Source organism: Prinia subflava, chromosome Z (genome assembly GCF_021018805.1).
Source record: "Prinia subflava isolate CZ2003 ecotype Zambia chromosome Z, Cam_Psub_1.2, whole genome shotgun sequence".
In the NCBI taxonomy this organism is placed as follows: domain Eukaryota; kingdom Metazoa; phylum Chordata; class Aves; order Passeriformes; family Cisticolidae; genus Prinia; species Prinia subflava.
In genome coordinates this window covers 5,478,613-5,503,151 of record NC_086283.1, presented here as the reverse complement: position 1 = coordinate 5,503,151, position 24,539 = coordinate 5,478,613, and the positions used below count along the sequence as shown (strand labels likewise).

At 42.0% G+C, this 24,539-nt stretch overlaps 1 protein-coding gene across 1 annotated transcript; it reads left to right on the top strand.

Moving 5' to 3' along the window:
* On the top strand, positions 1-23,919 carry LOC134564578 (transmembrane protease serine 11E-like). The gene is made up of 11 exons (XM_063423468.1): positions 1-282; positions 4,888-4,999; positions 12,924-13,047; positions 14,301-14,416; positions 14,839-14,906; positions 16,409-16,572; positions 17,523-17,561; positions 18,631-18,811; positions 19,032-19,297; positions 20,172-20,314; positions 20,725-23,919. The coding sequence occupies exons 2-11, from the start codon at positions 4,907-4,909 to the stop codon at positions 20,884-20,886; spliced, it is 1,356 nt and encodes a 451-aa protein (XP_063279538.1). The 5' UTR covers positions 1-282; positions 4,888-4,906; the 3' UTR covers positions 20,887-23,919.
* Positions 23,920-24,539: the final 620 nt, after the last annotated feature.

Below are 24,539 nucleotides of genomic sequence, written 5' to 3'. Positions count from 1 at the left end.
AGAGTTGTAATTGTGTTGACTTTTTCTTGGAGGAAAAGGAATACATCAGGCAGAAGCCTCTGTAAATGCAAATATTCTTTCAGGAGTTTTCTATTTTCTAATGTTAATTTAGAATTCTTATGAATAAGGGGGATTTTATTTCCTTGTCAGGTGTCTTGGTAACTGGACAGCTTTGGAGGGGAAAAGATGAAAAACTTGCTTGCCTCATCAATCACTGATATATTAATGTCATCTCAGTGTTCCCCATGTGAAAGAAAAAGTAACCTTCTGCTTCGACTTCAGGTAAGTGCCTGTTGTATACCATACCTCACCTGCCAAACTTTGGGAGTATCTAAGAAAATGACAGTGTATCTCTGAAAATAATTTCAAAAAAGAGTGGCAAATTTTGGTCATGTGAAAAACACGCGGTGATTTGCTTTAAGCTCTCTCCCATCAGAAACTCTGTCCAGCTAAACTGGGGGGCCGCAGCCCCTTTCTGAAGTCTAATGTGTCATCAGGTGCAGACCATACAGAGAGGGCAGTCTGTAGCTATGGATGCCTGTTGCTGCAGAGCACAAGCCTGTCTGGAGCCTAATGCACTGTCAGGTGCTAAGAACATAATGCCTATAGCTTCTTGGTAGTCCGGCTAAATGATCTGGTAGGACCCTTCCAATTGAACTGTTCTGATGAAAAGTATGCCATGGTTCCTCAGCTGCCTAAAAGACAAGACACCAGTATGTCCTTCCTGTGGCTACTGGTCCAAGTAGGTGGGTCAACTGCCTTTTACTCAGAACACAGGTGGGGAAAACATTGATTCCAAGGTATCAGTTGTTCTATCAAAAGGATTAATACTACGTTGTTATTGTTATGAATTATTGAATGTCTGGCAGCTAAATGAACTAGATCCTTTTGGAGTAATCAGTGGAGGGCACCTAGAGAATATGAAATAGAGCAGTCAGATTATGGTCCTTCCTGAGAGTGTTTTTTAAACTTCCAGTGATCTGAGTCAGGAAATTCTTGGATCACAAAGTTGAATCATCATGTTAAAGAACTCTATGTTGCATTTTCTTCCAGAAAACTGGTTACCTCATTTGAATGTGCAAAATATTTGACACTTTACATACCTTTCAGCAAATAGTCATGTACCTGAGCTCTTTATTATATGTCAGTATTTTCTTGTGCTTATTTTAAATTGGCCATTCTTGTTTGATGTCCCCTAGTTATTGTATGAGACGAAACAGTGAACAGCAGTTTCCTGTTCACTTTCACTACTCCACACAATACTCTGTAGACCCCTATCCCTTTCTATACCTTTGTCAGGTTGCACAATCCTGTCTATTCGGGCATTGCATGCATAGAAACTGCTGTGTTCCTTTGATGAGCTGTACTGCTTCTTTCAGGATCTTTTACTATTTCTCTGTATAAGCTTTGACATGGGCAAATAGACCAGAATTTAATTCAATATTCAAGATGCAGGCATAACATGGATTCATATTGGGATATAATTTTGTTTCCTTTTACCTTTCTGTTTTCTTTACAAATAGTTTCTAGCGTTCCTTTTTTTTTTTTTTTTTTTTTTTTTTTTTTTTTTTTTTTTTTGACTGCTCCTGAGTTGATGGTCTCATAGGAGACTCTGTCTCAGCCTTTTTCTGAAAGGAATAACTCAGCTCCTGTCCTAGGAAGTAGGGTTAAGACTGGCCTTTTTTTAAAGTGTGGCACTTTATACTTTTAATTCCAAAGTGCATCTGTTGTTTTGTTACATAGTATCTCAATAGTATCTCAATATTATAAGATGTTTCTGCATCATGCTGTAGAATTTCGCTGTGCTATGATAACTAGACAGTTATTATATGATTATCATCTCAGTATTTCTTTTTCCCAGACCATTTATGAATATGGCAGAGATTCCTATGAGATAGTGAGCTGGCTTCAGAAAAAGGATTATCATTGATTTATTTTCTTTACTTGTTGCAAATAGGTTTGTTGCTTTTTAGATACCATTATGTTTAGCTGTAGTCTTCCTGAAGGCTTTTTTTTTTTTTCTTTTTTTTTTTTTTTTTTTTTTTTCTTTTTTCTTTTTTTTTTTTTCTTTTCCCCTTTTGCCAGGCAGGATGCATTTGCTCTGAGACTAACATGATATCTTGAAATAGTCTCTCTGTCTCCAGAGAACATGCACTTTAAGATTTCTCTTTAGCGTTTTTTACTAATTTTATATGATTTCTGTCTTTGAAATTCAGCAGGAGAGTAGTTGATCTGCTTTTTGGTGTCTGTAGAAATGCTGAATCTGATGCTGATGTAGTTCAGACAGAAAGATGATAAACCTATTGTTTATACTGATGAGGACTGAATCAAGAGTCGCTTCCAATTTTGTGGATTTCCTAGCTACCTGTTCCTTAAAAAGTTATTTACAGCATCCAGAAATCCAATGTTATCCGTGTGATCAATGTAAAATGCTTTACATTTTACTTCAGTGTAATTAAAAATAATTGGAATGATAGTTCCTGGGATTTCCAAATTCCATTGCATTCCCGCTACCATGTTTCCGTTATACATGCAGTGTCTAAGTCCTTTTGTAGGGTAAGCATTCTGGGTCTGCCATCAATGATTTACAGAACTCTGGGGAACATGGAAACTGTTGTTTTGTCTGTCACTGTATCCTGTTCATATTAGGAACTTCTAAAAGCTTTTTTTACTATGTTACTTTTGTGTAAGTTCTGTCGCATTCTTTATGTGAGGTTGCAATGTCTACCCAGGATTACAACAGGATACATTGTTTCCTGTGCACTTTCTACTTTGAATTTGAAGCTTCTGTATAGTCTTCCTGATGTGCTGCGCAGATCCCGTCTCCCTCTCACTTTAAGCAGAAATTTGTTTATCCTCTTCTGGGTTTAATCCTCTCTGTAAGCTCCCCAGTCCCTGGTCATCCTAAGCCTCACTTCCTTACTCCATTGCTATAGCCAATCATTGAAACTTTGCCTCTTCACCAGCAGGATTCTGGTGGGGGTCTTGATCCTTGGCATTTTAGGTTCAACCTCCAGAATCTTTCTTATTTCTTTTATGGGGTACCCAGATGGGCTACAATCTCTTTCTCCTTACCAGCATCTCCTAACTTTTCCAGGTTTTTAAAAGAAGTTTTGCAGTGTAGCACCAAAGGGCACATAAGAGGACTGTCTTTGGAATCAGGGGCGAAACCGGTTTGGTACCTGGCAATGGAACCACTTGTGACTATTGCCTGTCCCTTTTTCTCATATGAGCTTTTTCCTGCAGGAAGTTATTGCCAGTGAAAGAAGAAACTCAGACACCTTGTACAGAGAGGGGACCATTGACCAGGATTATCACATTATTTAGCAGTTGCCATGAAATTGGACCCGGAGAAGCTTTTCAGTGCCCTAAAAAAGCATCCTCAGTTTAATGTCTTTCTTTAAGCAGCAATAGGTTTTCTGCCTGCAGGTGAGAACATGCGAGGATTGCCATGAGGGCTCTGTGTTGTACATCCTTCCACCTATGGCACAATCAAGTCACAAGGCAGAGCTCTGTGTCTGAGGATCATGGGGTGCATGGAATGAATGTCTTTGCATCACCTACACGCAGGTCAGGTGATCATGTGACACTTGATACTTTACCCTGGAAATTGTCACCCTCTAGCTAGGCTTCTGACTTCATTTCTCTTGCACATCTGGACTGACTCAGGTGTTCCTATATGGGATGGCAATGCAGCTTCCAGTTAAAGAATTGAGAAGTAATTACATTAAATGTGTCATTAACAACTATATTCATCATCTTTTGCAACAAATTATGCGGAGACATTGAATCCAAATTAAGAGACATTGAGGCTTATCTTTACCCTATACTTCATTTGAAAGAAGCTGGCATTCTCCAAAAGGCAGTATTCCTGTTACTTGGCTATGGACTTGATGTAAGGAAGTGTCTGAAGCCATGAAGGAAGAGCTCCAGCCATGTAAGATGTATTTGCATCAGCGTCTTACTAAGCTGGTGATCTGTGAGCTGTAGAGGGGTCAAACAGAGGTCATTAAGGTGGAGGAAAGGAGTCCCTAGAGGTTAGAAAGTTTATTGCAGTAAAGCACAGAAAATGTGTGCCACTCGTTTCTTGTTGAGAGGTCTGTCTTCCTTATTGTCCTTCTGAAACAAATCTGTGTCAGGCTATGTGATCACATACATCTTCTAGTAAGTTTAGTGGTAAAAGAAGAAAACTTTGAGAAAACTTAAAATTGAAGGCTCAGAAATGCTACTTTAAGTTAGAGTTTGAGCTTGTGTTGATTGTTTGCCTGCTAACTTGCTGTCACTAGGACAAGTAGAAATTTTTATTTAGACAGTTTGAAAATATTTGTAGGACAAATGTTTATGACATAGAAGAATTTTTCCAGGAAAGAAATGTGTGTGTAGCTAGATGACCACAATTAGAATTATCATCTAAGGAGTTAAAGAAGAATGGAAAAATTGAATTTAACCATTGTTATGAGGGCAAATTCTTTTCTAGCCAAATGACCCATTTCAAGGAAGTTCAGGGGACTTAAGAGGCACATACCATTGATTCTGCATCAGTTTGTCAGCTCTGTACCTGGCCTAGAACTGAACATTGTCCTGTGAACATACAAATGTTCTGCATTGGTCCTTCCCACAATTTCTGATTTGTTCTTAATTATACCAAAGAAGGAAATAAACTCTGCGTCCTTGCAAAATTTTCATGGCTCTTCTGATTTGGGGTGTTGCAGGGTGTAGCTAATGCTCTGAAAAGGCTTCGGGATTCCTGGATGAAAGGTGTGATGAAAGAAGTGTATTGTTATTGTTTTAGGGGAGGAATCATGCTACTGGGTAAGCCTCTGTCACTGAGACTTGCTGGACTTGTTTGTTCTGACTTGCCTATGACTCCTTTCTTTCTTAATTCAGGAGATAAAGCCTCAAGTCTATGCTGAGATGCTGCACAGTGTGTTGTGGTGTTTGGGACGGTGGATCTCCCAGAGAGAAGAGCTTCTTGCTGACCTCTCAGTGCTACCCAGAGGTGAGTGCCACAGACTTCTGGCTTTCTTCTTGGTATTTTGGGCAGCATGGGTACATCGTGTGTAGATTTATAGGGCAGTTTGAGCTTTGACCGAGGGTGTGGGGAGAATGGCACTAGTTCTGAGCTTGCTTTTCATTAGATCTGCCTTTCATGCATCAGTAATCCATCTGATATTTCAGCCTTTCTCCTCACCCAAAATGCATTTGTTTTCTGAGAATTCTCCAGCTCATCTACAGCACAGTATGGCAAATCAATGTGGCCTATGTGGAGAGCAGGTGAGAGTTGTCTCACGCTGCCCTGACTGACCTACCGTTTGTGCTAGTGTGGTTAGAATGTGTTGCAGACACGATTGCTGAACCAGAAGACATGTGAAGTACAGCTGGTAAAAGTAGCTTCTTGTGCTTTTGATTATTTTCATGGACTTCGTATGCAGCCAGTGAAGTGTTAATCTGTGTGGAATCAGCTTGGAAACACACCAAATGTGGCACCTGACCATTTCGCCCGCCCTGCTTTGGAATGAAAATCAAACTGAAAATCCACAGAGAACACAACTGCTTCTGTGGTATCTTGCGTTTGGAGTAGATTTCAAGAAATCAAAGAAAGACAAAAAGAGGCAGACAGAGCTATTTTTGAGGGCTGGAAAGCAGAGATCTACTGCTATAATCTGTGACTGCCAAACTAACAGAACGAGATACTTGTCTATGACCAACACAGCTGGAAGGGGAAATCTGAGGTAAAGATGATGTAAAAGTTACAGAAATTTATCATAAACTGATTGCAGTCAGTGACCATGTACTTAACATTTTCTTTACACTGAGATGGACTCTGAGTGTTCGAGCAGATTGTAAGTCTTTATGCAGTAAGTAGCCCTCCCACTTCTACTAAAACTTGTTTCAGAACATGAGAGTCTTTCTCAAGATGCTGGCTGTGGCAGTTAACTGTAGAAAGACAAATAAGTGATAAAGGATATCTCAGTCCTTGGCATTAGAGTTACATCCCACAGACTGTTGTAGTGCTATGGGAGGCTACCTCTATCCCAACAAATAAAGAGCTCAAAACTTCCAAACAGTCATGTGCAAAATGGATGAGAGAGTAAGGAACAGCAAACCTTTTGTGCTGGTTGCAGAGGTGATTGGATAAGCAGGGAAGCCTGTATAAGCAGAATTTTGGCATCATGGATATAGTTGCTGGGAAGCTCTGAGTTAAGACATCCCAAAGACTGAATGCAGCCCCTTGAATCTTGAAGCAAATGACAAGAGCCATGTTTGGAGCAGTTGTCTTTACCCAGCTGAAGTGTGCTCTGGGGAAGCAGCAAGACCTTGGTAAAATTGGATGGTTAAGGGGAGGAGCACAATTAGTAAGTGGCAAATACATTACTGATGCTTTATCTGACTGCAGAGGGGTGGCATGCAGCACCTACTGTTTTTGTGGGCTGTTCAAGGGTGTGGGGAGATCAAGCTGATTCAGTATGACGCATAGAAAAACGCACACTTCATTTTCCTCAGCAGATCCCTTCAATGTTTGGAAGTCTTTCATTGTATCAGAATGTTTTAGGAGATATCAAACACTGAGTAATTGAGGCTGGTATGTAACTGACCTCATCCAAACAAGGGTCTGGCAGTACTTAGGCAGGGACTAGCTCCTTCTGCTTCAGTTCTCAAAGCAGCTGAGGTTGTTGTCCCATTCTTTTAGAAGTGCGTGTCCTCAGTATGCCACAAGAGCACAGGAGAAGTGCTAGGCTGGTGTAGTTGTTTGTGGTAAAGGTGGGAGTGACATTAGCAAGTCTTACTTTGTGGCCCTGTGTTTTTCTATAGGCCTCCTGGACTAAACCAGATGTCTCATTTGTTGCCATTCCCAACCACCCTGCCAAGGTAGATAGCTCCAGGGACCTGGTCTGGATTTTCAAATCATACTCACCAGGCCAGCAGATTAGTCTGCTCAGTTGTCTTGTGGAAGGTCCTGTTTCTAGGAAGAGGTATTTTAGGCATGTACCTGAATCCTGGGAAAGCTGGGAAAACTGGTCATGGCTATAAATGTGGAGAGACCCAGAGACCCTCCTCATCAGATGTGCCACCCAAACTCTGCCACTGGCTCTTCTGAGAATACTGGATTATCAGTTAGCAGGAGTATAATAATAAAAAATGTAATAATAAATGCATTATAGGAAGACAGCAGCAGATCACATAGAAGAGGTTGCATTTTTTTCTATGTGGAACATGGCAAAACACTTTCAGTGAAGAGCTGGTACAAGAAAACATGGTTTGGATTAATCTAAAAGCACATCTAGTTTGGGATGCTATGAGGTCTTAGCTTAAGAAATCAAAAATATCAAGGGCAGATCTGTAAAACAGACCAGGGTAGCTGTTCCCTGCTTATCCAGCAGTTCAGTGATTAGGGCCACATGATAAAGTTACATTTTCTTTTCTGAACAGATGCTTTCTGATCAGTTTGCTGGTATTGCTCTTGCTGAGGCTTTTAATAACACCCAGTAACTCAACCAGAAGAGATGGATAATCTCAATAAAGTGAATCAAATCCTGTCAGGCATAGGTGGGAGCTGAACTTGCATCACTTGCACTGTGAATGAATATAGTAACCTTTTAGGGAGTTTGGTACAGGATGAGAGAGGAAAACTGGCTTGTCACCGTGCTTGTCTTCTGCTTTTGGGTGAATATTCCAAATTCAAAGGTGAAGAATTCATTTGGGGTTGATCAGAAGTCCAACCTGAAATCCTATGTGCTTTCTCACTGGTTTCACAAGGAGGACCAATTTTAACTCTGTAAAATTTCAGTATAACACTTGTTCATAATATGCCAGTATTATGTATTAATGTAGCTTTATTTCTTGCTGTATTTCACTTTTTAAAGTATCTTTCATCAAGGTTTGATTTAATATATCTCTTTCTAAACACAACTTTAGTGCATTTAAAGTACTTCATGATATGAAAACATATCTATTTTCAAAATAATTAATTTTGATTTTTTTTTCAGTACAGAATAACTTTTTAGTGATCAGAGTCTTTGCCTCAGAGCCAAGGTGTGTAAACTAGAAGATTTAATAGTTTGCCCTTCCTGACCCAAGTTAGCTGTGATATGAACTGGAGAGGTGCTGCTGTCTGCATGGATTATCTTGGGCCCCTTGGGAATGACGCATATTTTAAATGAGAACACAGATTGCTGGAGGAGGTTTAATGTTCGCTGATAAAACTGCCAAGATAAGCAGGTCTGTACTGAACTAAAGGATCTTGGGTTTGAAATTTCTCAGTAATTCACTGCAGACTAAAAGCTGCCAGATATAGACCATGAAGAGGTGGTTTTAAGAGCAGAGAGGATTTAGCTTTTGAGATCTCCCAGTGGAATCTGGGTCTGATCTCTTGTTAGGGTTTGCTTTTGTGGAATTTGAGTTATCTCATCTATGCTAGAGGGTGAATGCAGTGGTGTTACCTTAATTCCCCTATCGGCCCTGCTAAGAATTAATTTGCAGCTTACTGGAGTTTGGGCAGTAAAAAAAGTCTGTGATATAAGGAAACAAGAAATGTAAGTCTATACAAAATACCAGATTGTAGAACTCATCACACAGACAGCTGTGGTATTCAGGGTCTTTTGAGGAGAACACTGATCTATTAAGCAGTGTCTCTGCCACAGGAAGAAAGAAAGGATGCATGGTGGAAAGATTTCCACAGCACTGCAGAGGATCAGTGTTTCTCTGGCCACTGAGTGTTGCTGGGTGGAGCAGAATTGCTTGGTTACTAGAGTGTGGAGAAGACCATGTCCAATTCCTAAACAAGGGAATCCACCTGCCACTAAATTATGTAACTATGGAGCTGGATGTCCCAAGTGCAAGAATCCCCATCAAGGTGGCTATTCTGGTAGAGCACAATAGTCCTGCCCTCTATGGCACCATAGCAAAAAAGGCTAGGGGAGGGAAGAGCTGGTTGGACATGTAATGTGTACACATAATGAAAATACCGAGTGGATATAACCTGAAATGTCTTTCAGTAACTATCCTAGCATCTGTTCCAGCACAGCTAGGCATACCTAGCTGTGAGATAAAATAGAAAACAAAATCCAACAAAACATGGGGGCTGCTGAGCTGGGTCCCACACACAGAGATTACAGTTGAAGGATACTGGTAACTGTACACTGTTGGAGTTGATGAGTCTCTGTGCTTCCATTGCAAAAGTTTTTTTTCCCTATTCTGTTGCACTTGGCAAGATGGACATCCTGCTAAAGGGAGGAAACTGTTTTAGTTTTAAAGAGGTATTTCCACTTTAATTTGTATGTCCTATATACAAATTAATTACCTGTATGTGGATGTTGGTTGACACCTCGGGGGTGTTGGTGGATGAGAAGCTCAGCATGACCCGGCAATGTGCACTCACAGCCCAGAAAGCCAACTGTGACCTGGGCTGCATCAAAAGAACTGTGGCAAGCTGTTTGAGGGAGGTGATTCTACTCTGCTCTTGCAGAGTACTGGAGTACTCATCCAGCTCTGGACAAGCCCAGCATAAGAAGGAACAGACCTTTTGGAGCAAGGCCAGAGAAGGGTTCTGAAGATAATCGGAGGGCTGGAACAGCTCTCCTGTGAAGACAGACTGAGAGAATTGTGGCTGTTCAACCTGGAGAAGAGGAGGCTCCTGGGAGATAATACGAGAATTTCTTCATTGTGAAGGTGATGAGGCACTTGAACAGGTTGCTCAGAAAAGTTGTGGATGCCCCATTCCTGGCTGGAAGTGTTCATGGCCATGTCGGGTGGGGCTCTAAACAATCTTGTCAAGTGCATGGTGTCCCTGCCTATGGCAAGAGTGTTGGAACTAGATGATTTTAAGAGTTCATCCCAACCCAAACCATTCTAATGCTGCTAATGAATAATGAATAATGCTAATGAATAATGAATAATAATGAATGCTTTAAACTTTTTTCTTAAAAAAAATCCATATGAGAAGTGGCATAGGATTTTATTCCTTATCTCCCATGTTTCCATTTCCCTCAGCACTACAGCACTTCCTAAGGTTTCTGTTTCCCTTTGCAAGTCTGTCTGACCTGTGGAGAATGAGCTGTTCTGAAATTCTGGGGGAGAAGGGAATCTGTGCTGCCAGTGTTTGTGGCTGTAGCTGGTATTTGCACAAAAAGGAAATAGAGACACATGGCTGGAAGGACAGTGCTGCCTGTGAGAGCATGAGTCTCACAGGCAAGGAGATGCTCAGTTTTTTTAATCTTAAGTTTTGTAGCTTTGGCATAAGGCTGTGTTTTGAGGAAATCTATCTGGATACAGTTCACAAAATGCAGCAGTTGTGACCCAAGAGTACAGTTGCCTCAATATCTGCAGAGTCAGCCATACGCTGCTAGGGCTGTGCTGTGCTCTCTGTGCTGAGAGACATGGAGGGGTGGTGCTCCAATTGCCATTCAGGTGGAAGTCCACTGGAGTGGGGACAGCTGCAGGACAGGGAACTAGTCTGATTGAGATGGATGGGAGGGGCTCAGGCTGGAAGCAAAAGCTCTCCAGTGAGGAGAGCAAAGTGAGAGGCAAAAGCCTCTTTCAAGCATGAGATGTGGCTACTAAGGAGGGGCAGAGGCATGTTGCCATAGTGGGCTGTTCTGATTAGCCAAGAGGCTTGCCCTCAAGGGTAATAATTGACTGTCCATGGGGTATGTTGCAATTCCCTGGGCCTGGGAAAGGTTATGAGATGAGTATGGGAGAGTTCCATGAAAGGCTGCAGCATATTGAAGAAACTGAGGCAGAACAGTTCCACTGGTTTTTATCTGAATCTCTTCCTCTGCTAAACCCTCAGAGAGGACAGATAGTGTATACAGTGAAGGTCTAGATGGTGAAAAGTCAAGGCCTCAGTGGAGCCAGTTGAGTTCTAGTGGGTGTTATGAATGTGTGTATTGCAACTTGCAGTTTGCAAAGAAACTTGGCCAGCTTGGATTTTCAGACTCCTGTCAACTGCCCTACAGCCTTGACATCAGGAAACTGAGCCAGTCTGGTGGGGGAAAACTTGGGCTGTGCATTGCAAGAGCAGAACTTGCCCCAGGAAAGTAGGAACAACAGAAAGAAAGGTACGGGGTTTCTCCATACCACGTGATTCTGAAACAGAAGACTTGATCTTGGTCACCTGTCCTGTATATTTTGGTAACACTATGCTGCTGCTTGTGACTTCCTGCAATTGTGATGCTGGCTGAAGCTCCTCTATTTTAACATTTTCTTTCCAGTATGCCACCTGTTTGAATAGGTAAAAAAATTGCCCATTTGGCTAGAACTCTCATTAGCCAAAACCAAGATTTTATAGGAGGAGATAAATCTTTAAATTCCTTCCAGCTTCCCTGTCTCTTGCTGAATACACCCTTGCCTGTCTGCAGATCTCTCATCACCTTCCTCTGTAGTGCTGTCTGGTCAGTTGGTTCTTTTTTTTGGTTTTGTTTTTGTTTTGGGGCTTTTTCCCCCATTTGTTTTTCTTGCCATTTCTTGCTTGTGGCTTTCCTTGGTTTTCTTCCTGTCAGAGCAGAGGGTATAACACCCTCTCTCACCACTTCATTGCCTTTTGCTGTCTTGGATTTGTGCACCAGACCCTTACCTTTACTGCTCATCTGCCCACTCAGCTCGTTTCCTGATTTGGAGTCTCTGCTGGTAACCTTCACTGCTTTCACTGTGATTTTTTCTTTTCCGCCATGTAGTCTGAAAACTTGCAAACACTTATTCCCTCTGTGTGCCTTTTGTCCTTTTAGATATTGCTCAGAGATGGCTGTGCCATAGGTCTGAAAAGGGCAAAACAGCATTCATTATGCCTGATTCACTGCAATAAAAGCATGGATCGGGGGCTGTAAAGCAGCATGGTGAGTAGCCAACCCTCCTCTTGAGGGCTGGCTGCTGCCATTTGTCACTCCAGGATGTATGAGAGATTATCTCAGGTGTTTTTGTGATACCTGGTACTAATGCAGACCCTGTTGCGGAGATTCACTATGTGGCATGACAATGATCACAGGATGTGCTGTGGAATTACTGGGGTCTTTAATAATTGTGCTTAAGGTTGTGCATCGTTCTACAATAAAGCTATTAAGGGCATATGCAAAAATGCAGTTTTCCCAATGCTTTGTTGCTTTATGGATGACACTGGAGGACATAAGTGTAGGAAAAAGTCTTCTGTGCCTTTGTCCAATTGTGAGTCATGTTCTTAACCATTTTGCACATCTGCTCTTGGCTTTCAGAGAATTACTACTATATCTTGTTGCCATGTCACATTTACACACAAGTACCTCTTTCTCTATAGATCGTCTGGCAGGAGACAGGATGTGGTCTCTTTCAATATATGTGTGGCTTTGGAGAAGTAAGCCCCAAAACCTCTAGGGACTCAATAAATGTTCCTACTCATACTAATTAACTATAACCAAAGCTATGTATTATATCTGACTCTAGGTATCTCTGGATGCCTAGAGTCTCCTTGGGGCAGAGGTTATTTCATCAGTCATGAATTATTACGTTTATGTTCCATTTTAAGTGCCTGTGTGGGCAGTCGGCTGCTTCTCAAGTCTGTGTAGTATTTCTTGAAGTGAAATTGTCTCTACCAGCATTACCTGCACAACTTTTTCCAGGGTGTATGTGAGGCAACAGAGGCAAGTTAGAATATAGGAAATTCTAAATAAATATAAAGGAAAAGCTTTTGCCATGAGGAGGAGCAGTGACTGGACCACAGATCTTGAGAGACTGAGTTATCTTTCTCCCTGGAGATACTAAAATCTTGACTGGACAACCTGGAGCAACCTACTTTAATGGGGCTTAGTCACACCCTCAGAGTCCAGAGGTCCTTCCCAACCTACCTCATTGTGTGGGGTTTTTCAGCTAAGCTGTGCCCATATGATTAGACTCTGGATGAACTATTGTCTTTTGTACTAGAGTTGAATTTCTCCATGTTGTTTTCTTCAATACAGGCAGTGATCCAGATGGACAGAGGAATAAGGCGTCTAGAGCCATGGAAGATTGCAGTCATTGTTGTGTCGGTGATAGTAGGCTTAGCCCTCATCATTGGCTTGATTACATTTCTTCTGTGCCATGGTAAGTGCCCCGCTATTTTATTGTTACAAGTTTTCAGGAATCTGTTGTGTTACACTTGCTACTGTGGCCCTATCAGAAGATTAAGGCATGAAATTCAGCCCTGGTATAAAACTCACATGAGAACTTTCTAAATGCTATTTGAGAACTGGATTGATCTGAAAACCTCTAAGAATACTTGAAATGTGCTTTACTTGAAGCAGGGATTTCAATTTTAACCCTTTTTATGTTTCTTGCCCTGGTGTTTCCATTGGTATCCAGTGTCTCCACTGACTGACCAAAGGATATCAGTCTTCTGTATAAGCTTCTGTATAAGCCATATCTTATAATATGCTCAGCCTATGCATAGTAAGCTTAGTCTTGAAGGGGGTTTTTACAGCTCAACCTGGCCCCTCTAGCTGAGAATATTCCAGATAGAGAGAGGGCAGAGCTTTGGGCTTTTCAGGACTCAGTTCTGGTCACCGAGAGCCCAGTTTCAGTAGCAGATCATAGAATCATTAAAGTTGGAAAAGATCTTTGAGATCACCAAGTCCAAATATCTTGGCTCATGACTTGAAGACAATTAATTCCATTCCCAGTCACTTGCCTCATGAATGAAGTTGAGTCATTCCATTCCCAGTCTCTGAGATACCAGTGTGAGTTTTTTGAAATGCTCTCTTGCTGGAATGGAATTAGTCATGTGGCCATCTCAGCTCACCAACAGTTGATGAGGCTGTGGCTTGCACTAGGACACCAGAGGGAGAAGTGGCAGAGCTACAGCTCAGCTTTGCTTTTCGCCAGCTCTGTGTTACAGGAGCCCTCTCTGCCATACACCCGAGAATCAGATTTTAAAATTAACCCAATCACTGAATGGATGCAAACAGTTCTGCCCCACATGCCTTTCAGAGGGGCAGGGATGTGCCAGGGTGCAGCTGGGTAGGAGTGGATGTGTCTGAGTCAGAAGGGCTCCTTTGTCTCGTGCTGTGCTCACCTCAGGCCAACAAGAAGATGGATCCCAGGGAAATGTTGTAGTGGGTATATTTGGAGCTCCTTGAGATGGACCTCAAAGAAGAAATGAGCCTCTAGATGGTCCATGGAGCAACAGGATGGTCAAGAACCCCTTTTCCTAAAGTGCTGCTAAAGCTGTAATTTCACAGTTGACAGGATCACTGCCAGGGCCAGGGACCCTTGCTTGTGCCATGTTCTGTGAGATACTGTGCATCTTGGAATTGTACTAAAGATGATCAGCTACCTTTCCTTCTTTTTCTCCTCTGTAGATCAAGATAGATACTACAATGCATCTTTCCTAATCACCAATGTTGACTACAATCCTCAGTATGAAAGGCAAACTACAGATGAGTTCAGGAACCTAAGTGAAGATATTGAAACTATGGTAAATTAAAAGCTTCTCTGTTTACATTTGGCCTGTGGTGAAGAGTTCTGCAAATGTGTGATTGCAAATTGAGTCAGAAGTGATTGTGCCTCATCCCTACATGGCTGGCCTTACCTTTCACACCTTGCTGTTGTGGGTTAAAGATGCATAGCTGACTTTGCACATGCAGATGGTAAGCTCAGCTGCTGTCTGTTCCAGAAGCCCTGTGGTGGAACTGGCAACCACAGAGCAGAATGGACAGTGAAATCAGCCAACTCATCTGCTTATTTTGGATCTGCATCCTCTGATGGAAATTTAAGGGTAGCTTTGGTGTAGAGATGGAGATCTGAAGGCATTTTCATGTGTTTCAGAGGCTTATGAGACTGTTATACTGTAAAAGCATTTTTGCAGATGTATTTTAACAAATTCTTTTCTTTTAACAGATATCTGAAGTATTCAGGGGATCCTTTCTGAGCAAAAGATACATCAGGTCCCACGTAGTCAGTCTAAGGTAAGTAATGTGAAGGCCAGGAATAATCAGGGATATGTTAAATACCTTTTCTTCCTACCTATTGATGATATGGAGCATTCCTGGTTGCTTATGCTTTGGTTACACCAGCAGGGTGGCTAAGCCTTGTCTGGTTGTTGCTGTCCTCCAGTGCTCACCACACAGAGGACTCAGTTACCCTTAGAGGTCAGCAAGGAGGAGAAGTTTGGCCTTACACTTCTGCAGATTGATTACACTGGTTGTTTGTGCCCATATATATAACTGGATTATTGGATGATCCTCATCTTCACTACTAGTTAGCAGCCTGAGAGATGCAGAATAAGCTCTTTTTCTGTTTCAAAACACCAGCTTGAGCTGGTGTTTACCCCTCTGCATGAGGTACCGTAGGAGGTGATTATTCTCCTCCCTCTGTGAAAAGGCCTGAAGCAATAAATTATTCCACTGTGTGATAGAGGGATATAGATGAGAGAACATAGACATGGATACAGTAGAGGGTCCTGTGTCAGAGATTTTACTGTTTCCAGTACAGTAATTATATATCACTCTCACTGGTAAGAGCTATTGCTTCCCTCTCTTTCATGTTACTTTGTTCTGGAATTGTACTTCTATAAGGCTCAATTCTGCTGTGGAATTTTTTTTCCCTAGGTAGCAAAAAATGCCAGACTTCCCACAAATGTCCTCTACAGCACTTGTGGGATTTTTTTTGCTTTACCTGTCTCTAGATGGAATGAGTAATTTCTTAAACTGTTCTACATCATTTTCTGATGCTGGTTTCTTCCACAAGCCTCCCACAGTGTATGTCAGGAGAAATTGCAGACCTTGGGAGCTACAGTCCAAGTCACTTCTTTACAGCTTTTAGGTTGATCTCTTCCAAACTTGTTTTTGCTACAGATACCTTGTACTACTAGGCACTGGGGCAACTTAGCTGCCTCTCTGCTCTCTTTCCCTCAAAACTTCAGTTGGTTTTCCTTTAGCTGGTTAGTTTAAGATATTGGGCCCAATATTTTTTAGTGTCAGTAAGTAACCTCAAACTACCGAGAGTGTTGAATCTAAACACAAGGGATCTAAATGGCTAATAAATGGAAAGAAATGCCAAAAGACCTTTTTAACTTCTGTTGTAACTGGATCTTTTGAGTGGCTGTTAGGAACGGCCTGTTGGATATCTGTTGAAGAGTTTTAATTTGCTGTAGTGTTCTCTCTGTCATTTGTGTCCTACTAATAAGGACCTGTGTGGAGGCCAAAGAGACTGATCCCTTCTTTGCTTCTCAGCTCCACTGCTTATAACTGTTCCCAGAAAATTCCTTCTGATCACTGTCATAGCAAGAAGTATTGCTGCCTGCTGACATGTCATCATCTTCCTTTACTTGAGCACAGCCATGCTAATTGTTCTGGACATCTGTGCAGGCCAGATCTGTTCTCATACAAAGAAGGCAGGCAGTACAAAGCAGAACCAGAAGCACTAGTAGGCAAAGAGAACGACACCATTTGTTTTTGTTGGTTTGTAGCCCAGATCCTGTTGGAGTGCTTGCATCTGTTGTTCTGGTATTTAAATTTCCCTCTGCTGACAGTGAAGCAGCGACCTGGGGTCAAGTCAACCGTGTGTTACTCAGAAGGCTGAAAGCAACCTCGACATACCTGAAAGTTGACCAGTCTACCATTAGACTCACAGGCAAGTGCCTTAGATTTGTGTTTTCAGCTTGGAATTTGTTCCTACACTTTGCTGTTCTTAGTGTAATACGTTTCATCTTAGTATTCAAATATGGGCTATTCTTGTTTTCTTTTTTTGCCTTCTCAAAATTGTCTGTTAGGCTGACAGCCTGGGAAGTTGGGAGACAGAGCATGGAAAGAACTAAAACATATCGGCACTGATTTGTGAGTGTGAGCTCTTCTCCATGCATCAGAGGCTTTCTCTGTGTGATCTAGTTGTGTTGAATGGTATAGTCCCCCTCAATTCATCAAAAAAGGCTCAACTTGGTGACCATGGATTTACGAACAACTTTAAACCAGTAAATTGAACAAGAATCTTTATAACCAGGCACTAAAATGCAGAGTTCTCAAGCTATTAAACAATTCAAGGCTGAGGTGGTTCCCTTCTCTAACCCTCTGCCATTTCCTTTGTTATTGGACAGATTTCTGTAGCAAGTGTCCATAACAAGATCCTGAGGATCCCTGGGCAGTAATCCTCTCCCATGAATCTGTCATGGATTGCCATCTGACTCTGACAAAGCGGTTTTTGCAGGAAAGAAATTAGAAATGTGGCAGTTTACCTTCAAACAATCCTAGCACTGAGGATTTGTGAAGATTCGACTACCTTGCTACACTAAACCTAAGCAAACACCTGTAGACATTTGGTGGTGGCTATGCACTTAGACCCACTTGCGGTCATTTGCTGCTTTTGTTAGCTCTGAGCTAAGGCAAGAAAGGTGCATCCTGTGGCCTTTCAGTGAGGAACAGAGTTTTAACTGAACTTCAACAAAGTGAAATACTGCTTCTTGTACTGTCACTCCAGGCAGCAATGCAAGCCATTTAATTTTTGTTTCCTGGGTACAGGGAGAGAGTCTGGGCTAGATCATGTAGCATATGAGATAAACTTACTGTTGTCTTTGCTTTTCATTCCAGAGTTGAACAAGGAAAAGGGAGATAATCTTTTAAACAACTGTAAGTACAAATGCTTTGTAGTAAAGTTCTAGGGACATAGTGCTGGAGGTTCTGTGTACAAAATCCTTATACTTTTATGATATAAGCTGAAAATAGAATTTGTTGCAGATATTAGAGCAGTAGACAGTGCATGAGCCAGGGAAGGCTTCAGCTCATTTCCTTGCAGTCTTGCTGGCTCTATACATTTAGAGAATCAAGCAAGCTTGGTGGTGGGAAGCACTTGCTTTAAAGTTGGTTGTTGGACATAGGGGCATGTAGTGAGCTGCTGTTAGCAAGTTTATAGAAGGATTACAGTTTTGTTGTGGGCCATGATTCTTGCTGGAATGCTTCAAAAAACATTTTCCCTCCTTTGTCCTCCTCCCTGAATAAAGGTTTGGCAACCAATGTCTGTGAGATTTGAACTAAACTTTAAGGAAAGGCCAGAGGGTGGGAGAGGGCGAAGAGCTGTCTGCACTCAGAGCAAGGCAGTGGCACCACCCCAGAGAGTGGAATGGCAGGTTCTCAGTCCTCCTGCTGTGCTCCCCCTTGAGGTCTTAGAGCTCCCCTGGAAGCTGGAAGACAGCATAAGTACTCCCCCAGGGCAGTCCATCAGTCCACTGCGTGCCCTTGAAGATTTTGCACGTTAGCTTTCCATCTTCAAATGGCCTCTGAGAGTTAACTGGTTTGAATATAACTTTTTTCAGCTGGGTAATACCTGATTGTTGGCACAATGCCTGTAAGTAAATTGTTGGGAAGAGGACACTATTTTTTTGTTGCTACGGCCAAGGCTAATCTGGAGGTGATCTGACAAAAATCGCTTTTTTTCAGTGTCTCAGATACACAGGCTTCAGGTCCCATGGGAGTTCATATGGGCTTGTGTGTCTGAAAACTGGCTTAGAAAAAAGCACTGACTACTCTACAAACTTCTTTGTTTACCCTGCAGCTATCCTGAGACACTTGTGACCATGGCACTTGGTTTCCGTGCTTTAGGTGAAGTCTGTCTCTTGACAGACTCCTGCCTTGTTACACCTGTGCCTGCAGCTATGAAGGCTTTCAATCAGCTAATGCAGAGCTCTCTTTTCTTTGGCAGGCTGTGGAATACGAAGACAGGCGTTCTCCTTCACAGGAGTGGAAAGAATAACTGGTGGGCAGCGTGCACGGGAGGGAGAATGGCCATGGCAGGCGAGTATCCAGCTGGATGGGACCCATCGCTGTGGTGCGTCAATCATCAGTAACACCTGGCTGGTGACTGCAGCCCACTGCTTTAGAGGGTAAGTCATCAGCACCTCTCTGATCCTACAGGCCTTAGGACTCCTGAGTGCTCTGACCTTTTGTGACCCTCTAATACCTGTATCTGCTGAAAGATAATGAAGTTTTACTCTTCCTCATTGGAAACCTGGTCACATTGCTTTTTGATGCTTAAATGGAGACTTAAGCTCCCTTAGGGATGTTGTTTTTTGTGGCTCTGGCATAACCTCAAACTTCTTACAGAGTAAGAGATCCTCGGAGATGGACTGCCAGCTTTGGAATTCTGCTGAGACCTCCAAAACAGAAAAAATTTGTCCGGAGAATTATTGTTCATGAGAGATATGGTGACCATCTCCTTGATCATGAATATGACGTGGCTGTTGTGGAACTTGCCTCTGCTATTGAGTTCACAAGTGACGTGCACAGTGTCTGCCTTCCTGAAGCATCTCACATTTTCCCAGACAATGCTTCCTGTTTTGTCACTGGCTGGGGAGCTTTGGAGAATGATGGTGAGTGTGTTGCCTCCCTGTGCCCTGTCACGCATGTGCCCGAGAAGACTGATATTAGCTTTTTGGGGTTTTTGTGTTGATTTTGAGTTCCTTAGACTTGTTGTTTAATAGGCGCATGTCCCAATGAGACCTTTGGACATAGTTTGCTGCTTTTTTTTCTGGCTTGGTCAGTGGATTGGAAATGGGGGGAGGACCCTGAAGGTTAGTCTTACAGGATTTAAGAGCAGCTTTTCTTAGTTCCTACACACACAGCACTAGTTGAATACATTCTTTTCTACAGTCCCTCTGGATTGAGTTCTGACATGAGTTATTTTGCTGTTCAGATTTTTTGTAGATGCACCATGACAATTTTCATCAGTTATTCTCTCTTTGGTCATATATGAGGCCTCATCCAGTGATTTGAATGAGCTTCTTTCAAATTAGTCTGTGTCATTGAGGTTGGAGAAGATGGGACAATAAATCAGTGAGAGCCACTGAACTATACAGGTTGTGTTTCCTGGGAGACCCTCGTGGTGTGTAGTGATTGCCCAAAGCTATGCTGCAGTTAACCAAATGGGTCTTTACAATGACAGCAGGAACATGCCATGTAGCCTACAGTTGAATGCAGCACTGAAATATGTACAAAAATCCTTTTGTCCATTATGCTAAAGAGCATCTGGTGATGATGAAAGATGGATAGGAGTTATGCTTGGGAACAAGTGAAGGAACTTCGGTACTGGGGGGGAACTTTCTTAATCCTGAGACATTTTCTGAGTAGCTCCTTTAATTGCCTGTGATGGCATAAAAGTGGCAGGAAAATTTGGCTATTCCTAATCTTTGAGTTTTTTATGTTGCTTACCCTGTCTGCAAATTCTAATGCCACTTCTCCTTGTAGGCTATAGTGTTAATCAGCTCCGACAAGCAGAAGTGAGAATTATAAGTACAGAGGTTTGTAATAGGAGACAAGTGTACGGTGGAGCGATAACACCTGGAATGTTGTGTGCTGGATACTTGGAGGGGCAGGTGGATGCTTGCCAGGTAAGTGTCTTTATTGGTAGTAGTTAAAAGGAAATAGGTGGGATGGAAGGTGATGTTTTCTAGAAATAAATTATACTTTGGACAATCTTAAGTTTATGAGTTTCAATATCTCGATAGATACAAAGGAAGAGCTTCGAGGCTCATGCACTGAAGTCTGCACTTCAGTTTGCATGAGGTTTAAATACCAGGCAGAGAGAATGCGGATGTGAGGGTGTGGACTGGAAGAGACTGAATTAGACATAGGCTGTGAGCCTCCCTCTTGTCAGTAAACTGTGTGAAACTTGAATTATAACTGAGGTCTACAGAAAAATATCTGTCAGTTGTAACAGAAGAATTTGAGAATTTGAGTCTGTGAGTGAGGTGAACACTGTTCACTTTTTTTTTCTATCTGTTGACATTTTTCTCCTTAGGGTGACTCTGGTGGGCCACTGGTGCATGCAAATTCCAGAGGAATCTGGTATCTTGTGGGAATAGTGAGCTGGGGAGATGAATGTGGCAAGCCAAATAAACCAGGAGTATACACACGAGTGACTTACTATCGAAACTGGATCCACTCCAAAACGGGCATCTGAAACCTGGAGCAAGTTAAGTTTTGTGGGCTGTGTACAGCTATTCTTCTGACACATCCTGCTCTGTGGTCACCCTCTAAGCAGCCACTGGCTTAGCTTGTGGTCATGTATAAAGTACCTGTAAGCTTGGAGCAGTCTTGGACTTGAAATTGGTTTGGCCTACAGCCAGACAGGAATGGACTGGATCCATGTGACATTTGTTTGTTCGGGAAGCAGTCTGTCAGAGGCACAACTGCCTTCATCTATATGCAATACATTGCCCCTTTTTTTTCTCCATGGCCACATGTCTTGGCCCCAGCTTTTATACCCAAGCAAAGTGTTTGAGCCCAAACAATCATCTACCAGTATCCAAGAGAAGCTATAACAGAAAACCTGGCCCGTCCATTTGCTGTGTGCTCACAAAGCCCTATTTATCCATAGACAAGCTACAATCCAGGCCCTGACTCCAAAGGCTGCTGTACTTCTGAATTCTTGAGCTTTCTCCTGCATCATTCCAGGGAGTGCACTATAATGAAGAATGGAAGATGGCTTAGAGAAGTCCTGGTTCCTAATATCACATTGAACTGTTACTTAACTGAATAGAGAACTTTTCCTTGCCTGAGAACAACAGGAAAACAACAGCTGGTGTCCACCTTCTTTGAACAAGTGAACGTATGCCTGCTTATCACTTCATATAAGCAGTCTCTACCCCAGCAGTTGCCAGGGGAGCAATTGCTTAACTTTAGACCAAAAACCACTTTATGCTCATACCAGTCTGCCATCATAACACAATATTTGGCTGAATTAATTTCCATTTTTATCTTTCCAGAATGTATTTTTCTGAATAAAAATCCTTTGTCTTTTGTGCAGGACGGACAATTGTAACAATCTTAATATGCCAAAAAAAGTCTCAAACTTCCTATTCTTGTGAATCCTCACATCTTCACAGTTTTATATGTGAATCTTTAGCTGTATCCTGTAAAAAAAAAAAAAGAAAGAAAAAAAAAAAGAAAAAAGAAAAAAAAAAAAAAGCTTTTGCATTACAGTGGAAATGCCCCTCTCTTTCAGAGCAGGACAGAACTTCTGACAGCCCCAGAAATCCTATCTGCATATCTCTCTCATCTCGTAGAAAGTAAGAATTGCCTGTGTTGCATTGCCAGACTGTAGCTGACTCATTTGATCTCAGCCACACAAACCTCATATTCTCTTTGGCTTCAGGAGCCCATGTTTCTGTCAGCCAGATAGACATCCAATGCTTTCTACAACCCAGCAGCAGAACAGACTTATTCTTGGTGGGGATACTCTGTTTGGTGTGTCTGCAAGCTTTCCAACACTTTATGTGGATCCTGATCCTAACAACAGCAAGAGCTCTGGACTTAATTGCTGGTTAATGAGCCACTCAACTGCTCTCTTCTCCCTCTGTGGTCAGAAGAGAAAGAACTCAGGAGAGGAGATATTGGCCACATTGCCAAGACTCAGAGTTGGCCCAGCATGGCAAGCAAGCAAGACCCTTCTGCCAGGCTAGAAAAGGCAAACAGGAGGCTTTCAGCATGCCCTCAGTTAGAAGGGCTAAGGGAAACAGGCTCTCAGTGGTTATAGTCTTAGGATCAGAGTGTTCAAGTTGAGCACCAGTCAGCTGGCAAAGTCAATGGCAGTTCAGGGATCCCCTCTGGACTGTGCAGCTCACTGCCAGTGCTGTCAAACAGAGCAGCGATCCCTCCAGAGCAGTGATAACAGAAGTATTTTGATTACATGTCCTGTGAACATGTCAGTCATGTCAGTCAGTCATTTGTCAGTCCAGAGAACAGTACTTTTCTAGAGCCTTATTGGGGATACTGGAATAGTTGGAAGCCCACAGAGGGTCTGCAGCTATTGTATGCTCTATACTTGCATACCTGGCACTTGATTTTTTTTTTTTTCCCTCCAGGAACTTTTTTGTAGAATGTTGTGAGCTTCAGAAACAAACTTGGTGGTTTAATTTCTATATAGAAAATAAACACTGTCAGACTGGTTCCATAGGTCTGAGCCCAACAATTTCATTTCAGCCTCTTCATCCAAACATGTCTTTGACATATATTGCTTGTTAGAGGAAGCTTAAAACTGATATATGACAAATATATATGAAATCTTTTTCTTGTAACAATGGTCTTGCCAGGATGGTGAATAAAATTTTATACTTTTCTTCATGAATATCATTACAAAATATTATGGAATTTCAGTTCTCAAAGCACTTTATGTTTGGGTTTTCAAAGGGCATAATGGTTTCCCCATCTGCTGGATTTCATTGTAACTTGCACACTTCGCATTTTTAGGGTTGCAAATACCAACTTTCTCACTGATTCCCCAAAACAGATAAGTCAAAAAAATTAATCTTGAATCTGTGAACTTTTTAATTCGCTTCTTTTGGGTACTATATCAGAAAGCCTTAAGCATTTAGCTCAGTCTCAAGGGCTGGAGTAAATCTCATTCTCGAAAGTAGTGCAAACAAAACTTAAAATCTCAACTAGTCATTTGTTTAAGGAACTGCCATTTCTGGGGGTTTACTTGTAGAGATACAGTACTTGATCTCCCTTATTGCTGAGTGCCAGCACAGTACAGCCAGGAGTGGGGATGAAGAGGACCTGGCATCTACTTGGTGGATGTTTTGGAAGCGTTTATTTTGGACTACCTTGTGGAGATTCTCCTTATAGCACCTGGAAATTTCTGTTCCAGTTCCTTCTGGAAGCAACAAGGCCCCTTTCTGATGCAAAGCAGTACAAATTGTGACTATGAAGAAGAGCATTTGAAAGAACAGACTTCATCCAAAGGAGTATTGGTATGGTTGGACATGATGGGCCTGAATGACTTAACTTGTGGCAAAACTACACTGATGTCAACCTTGTCTGGCTTTTCATGAGGGAAATTGAGGAAACCTGAAGCCAAAACTTTTTGTTTGGTTTAGATGGTCTAGCAGACCTGTATTTATTTTAAGCTGCATTTTCACCTATTTGTGAGGCTACAAGCTGCAGTCTCTCTCATATGTGTTTTTAGAGGAGTTAACATCTTCACTCAAGGTGGTAGGGGATATATCTAAATATACAATTATGCATAACACACAAGAATGTACTTTATATGTAAATTTAATAAAATCTGTTAAATTTACCTTCTGTTTCATGTACTTTCTAATTTCCTGCATCACAGTAAGCAACTTACAGTTGGAGACTCCTCTGTTTTAGAACATTACACTGATCCTATACCATGGATTTTTGTGCTGGCTTTTATGTACGCTTAATCATCTGGCTTTGTTGATGGTTAAAAGCTGTTAGAAGAGCAAAATGACATCCAGGCTAGGACAGAATTTACCCACCTGGTCAGCAGTTACCCAAATTTATGTTCAGATAAACAGGTCCTGTGTCAACCACTAGAGGGTGAATCGTATTGTACAAGAGCCTTACGCCCGTGATAGTTGGTGGTGCTCTGCTTCAACTCACTAGAGAAGAGGACAAGATGTTCCTGTTGCCTTGAAGATGCAGAGATGCTACACAGTTTGCTTGGAAAATCTGGGGAGGCTGCAGCTGCTTAAAGCTGGAGGCTTTAAACACAGGCATCTGCAGCACTGTGTGAGTTTCAGGCTTCTCCCATCCGAAAGCTTGGCATCTTTCTCTCCCCTCTGTGTATGTTAAATACAGTAGTGGGAG

Coding starts and splice junctions, on each gene's coding strand:
- LOC134564578 (XM_063423468.1), top strand. CDS start 4,907: ATGCTGAGATGCTGCACAGTGTGTTGTGGTGTTTGGGACGGTGGATCT. Junction 13,048..14,300: donor TACATTTCTTCTGTGCCATG/GTAAGTGCCCCG, acceptor TCTCCTCTGTAG/ATCAAGATAGATACTACAAT. Junction 18,812..19,031: donor GCAGCCCACTGCTTTAGAGG/GTAAGTCATCAG, acceptor AACTTCTTACAG/AGTAAGAGATCCTCGGAGAT.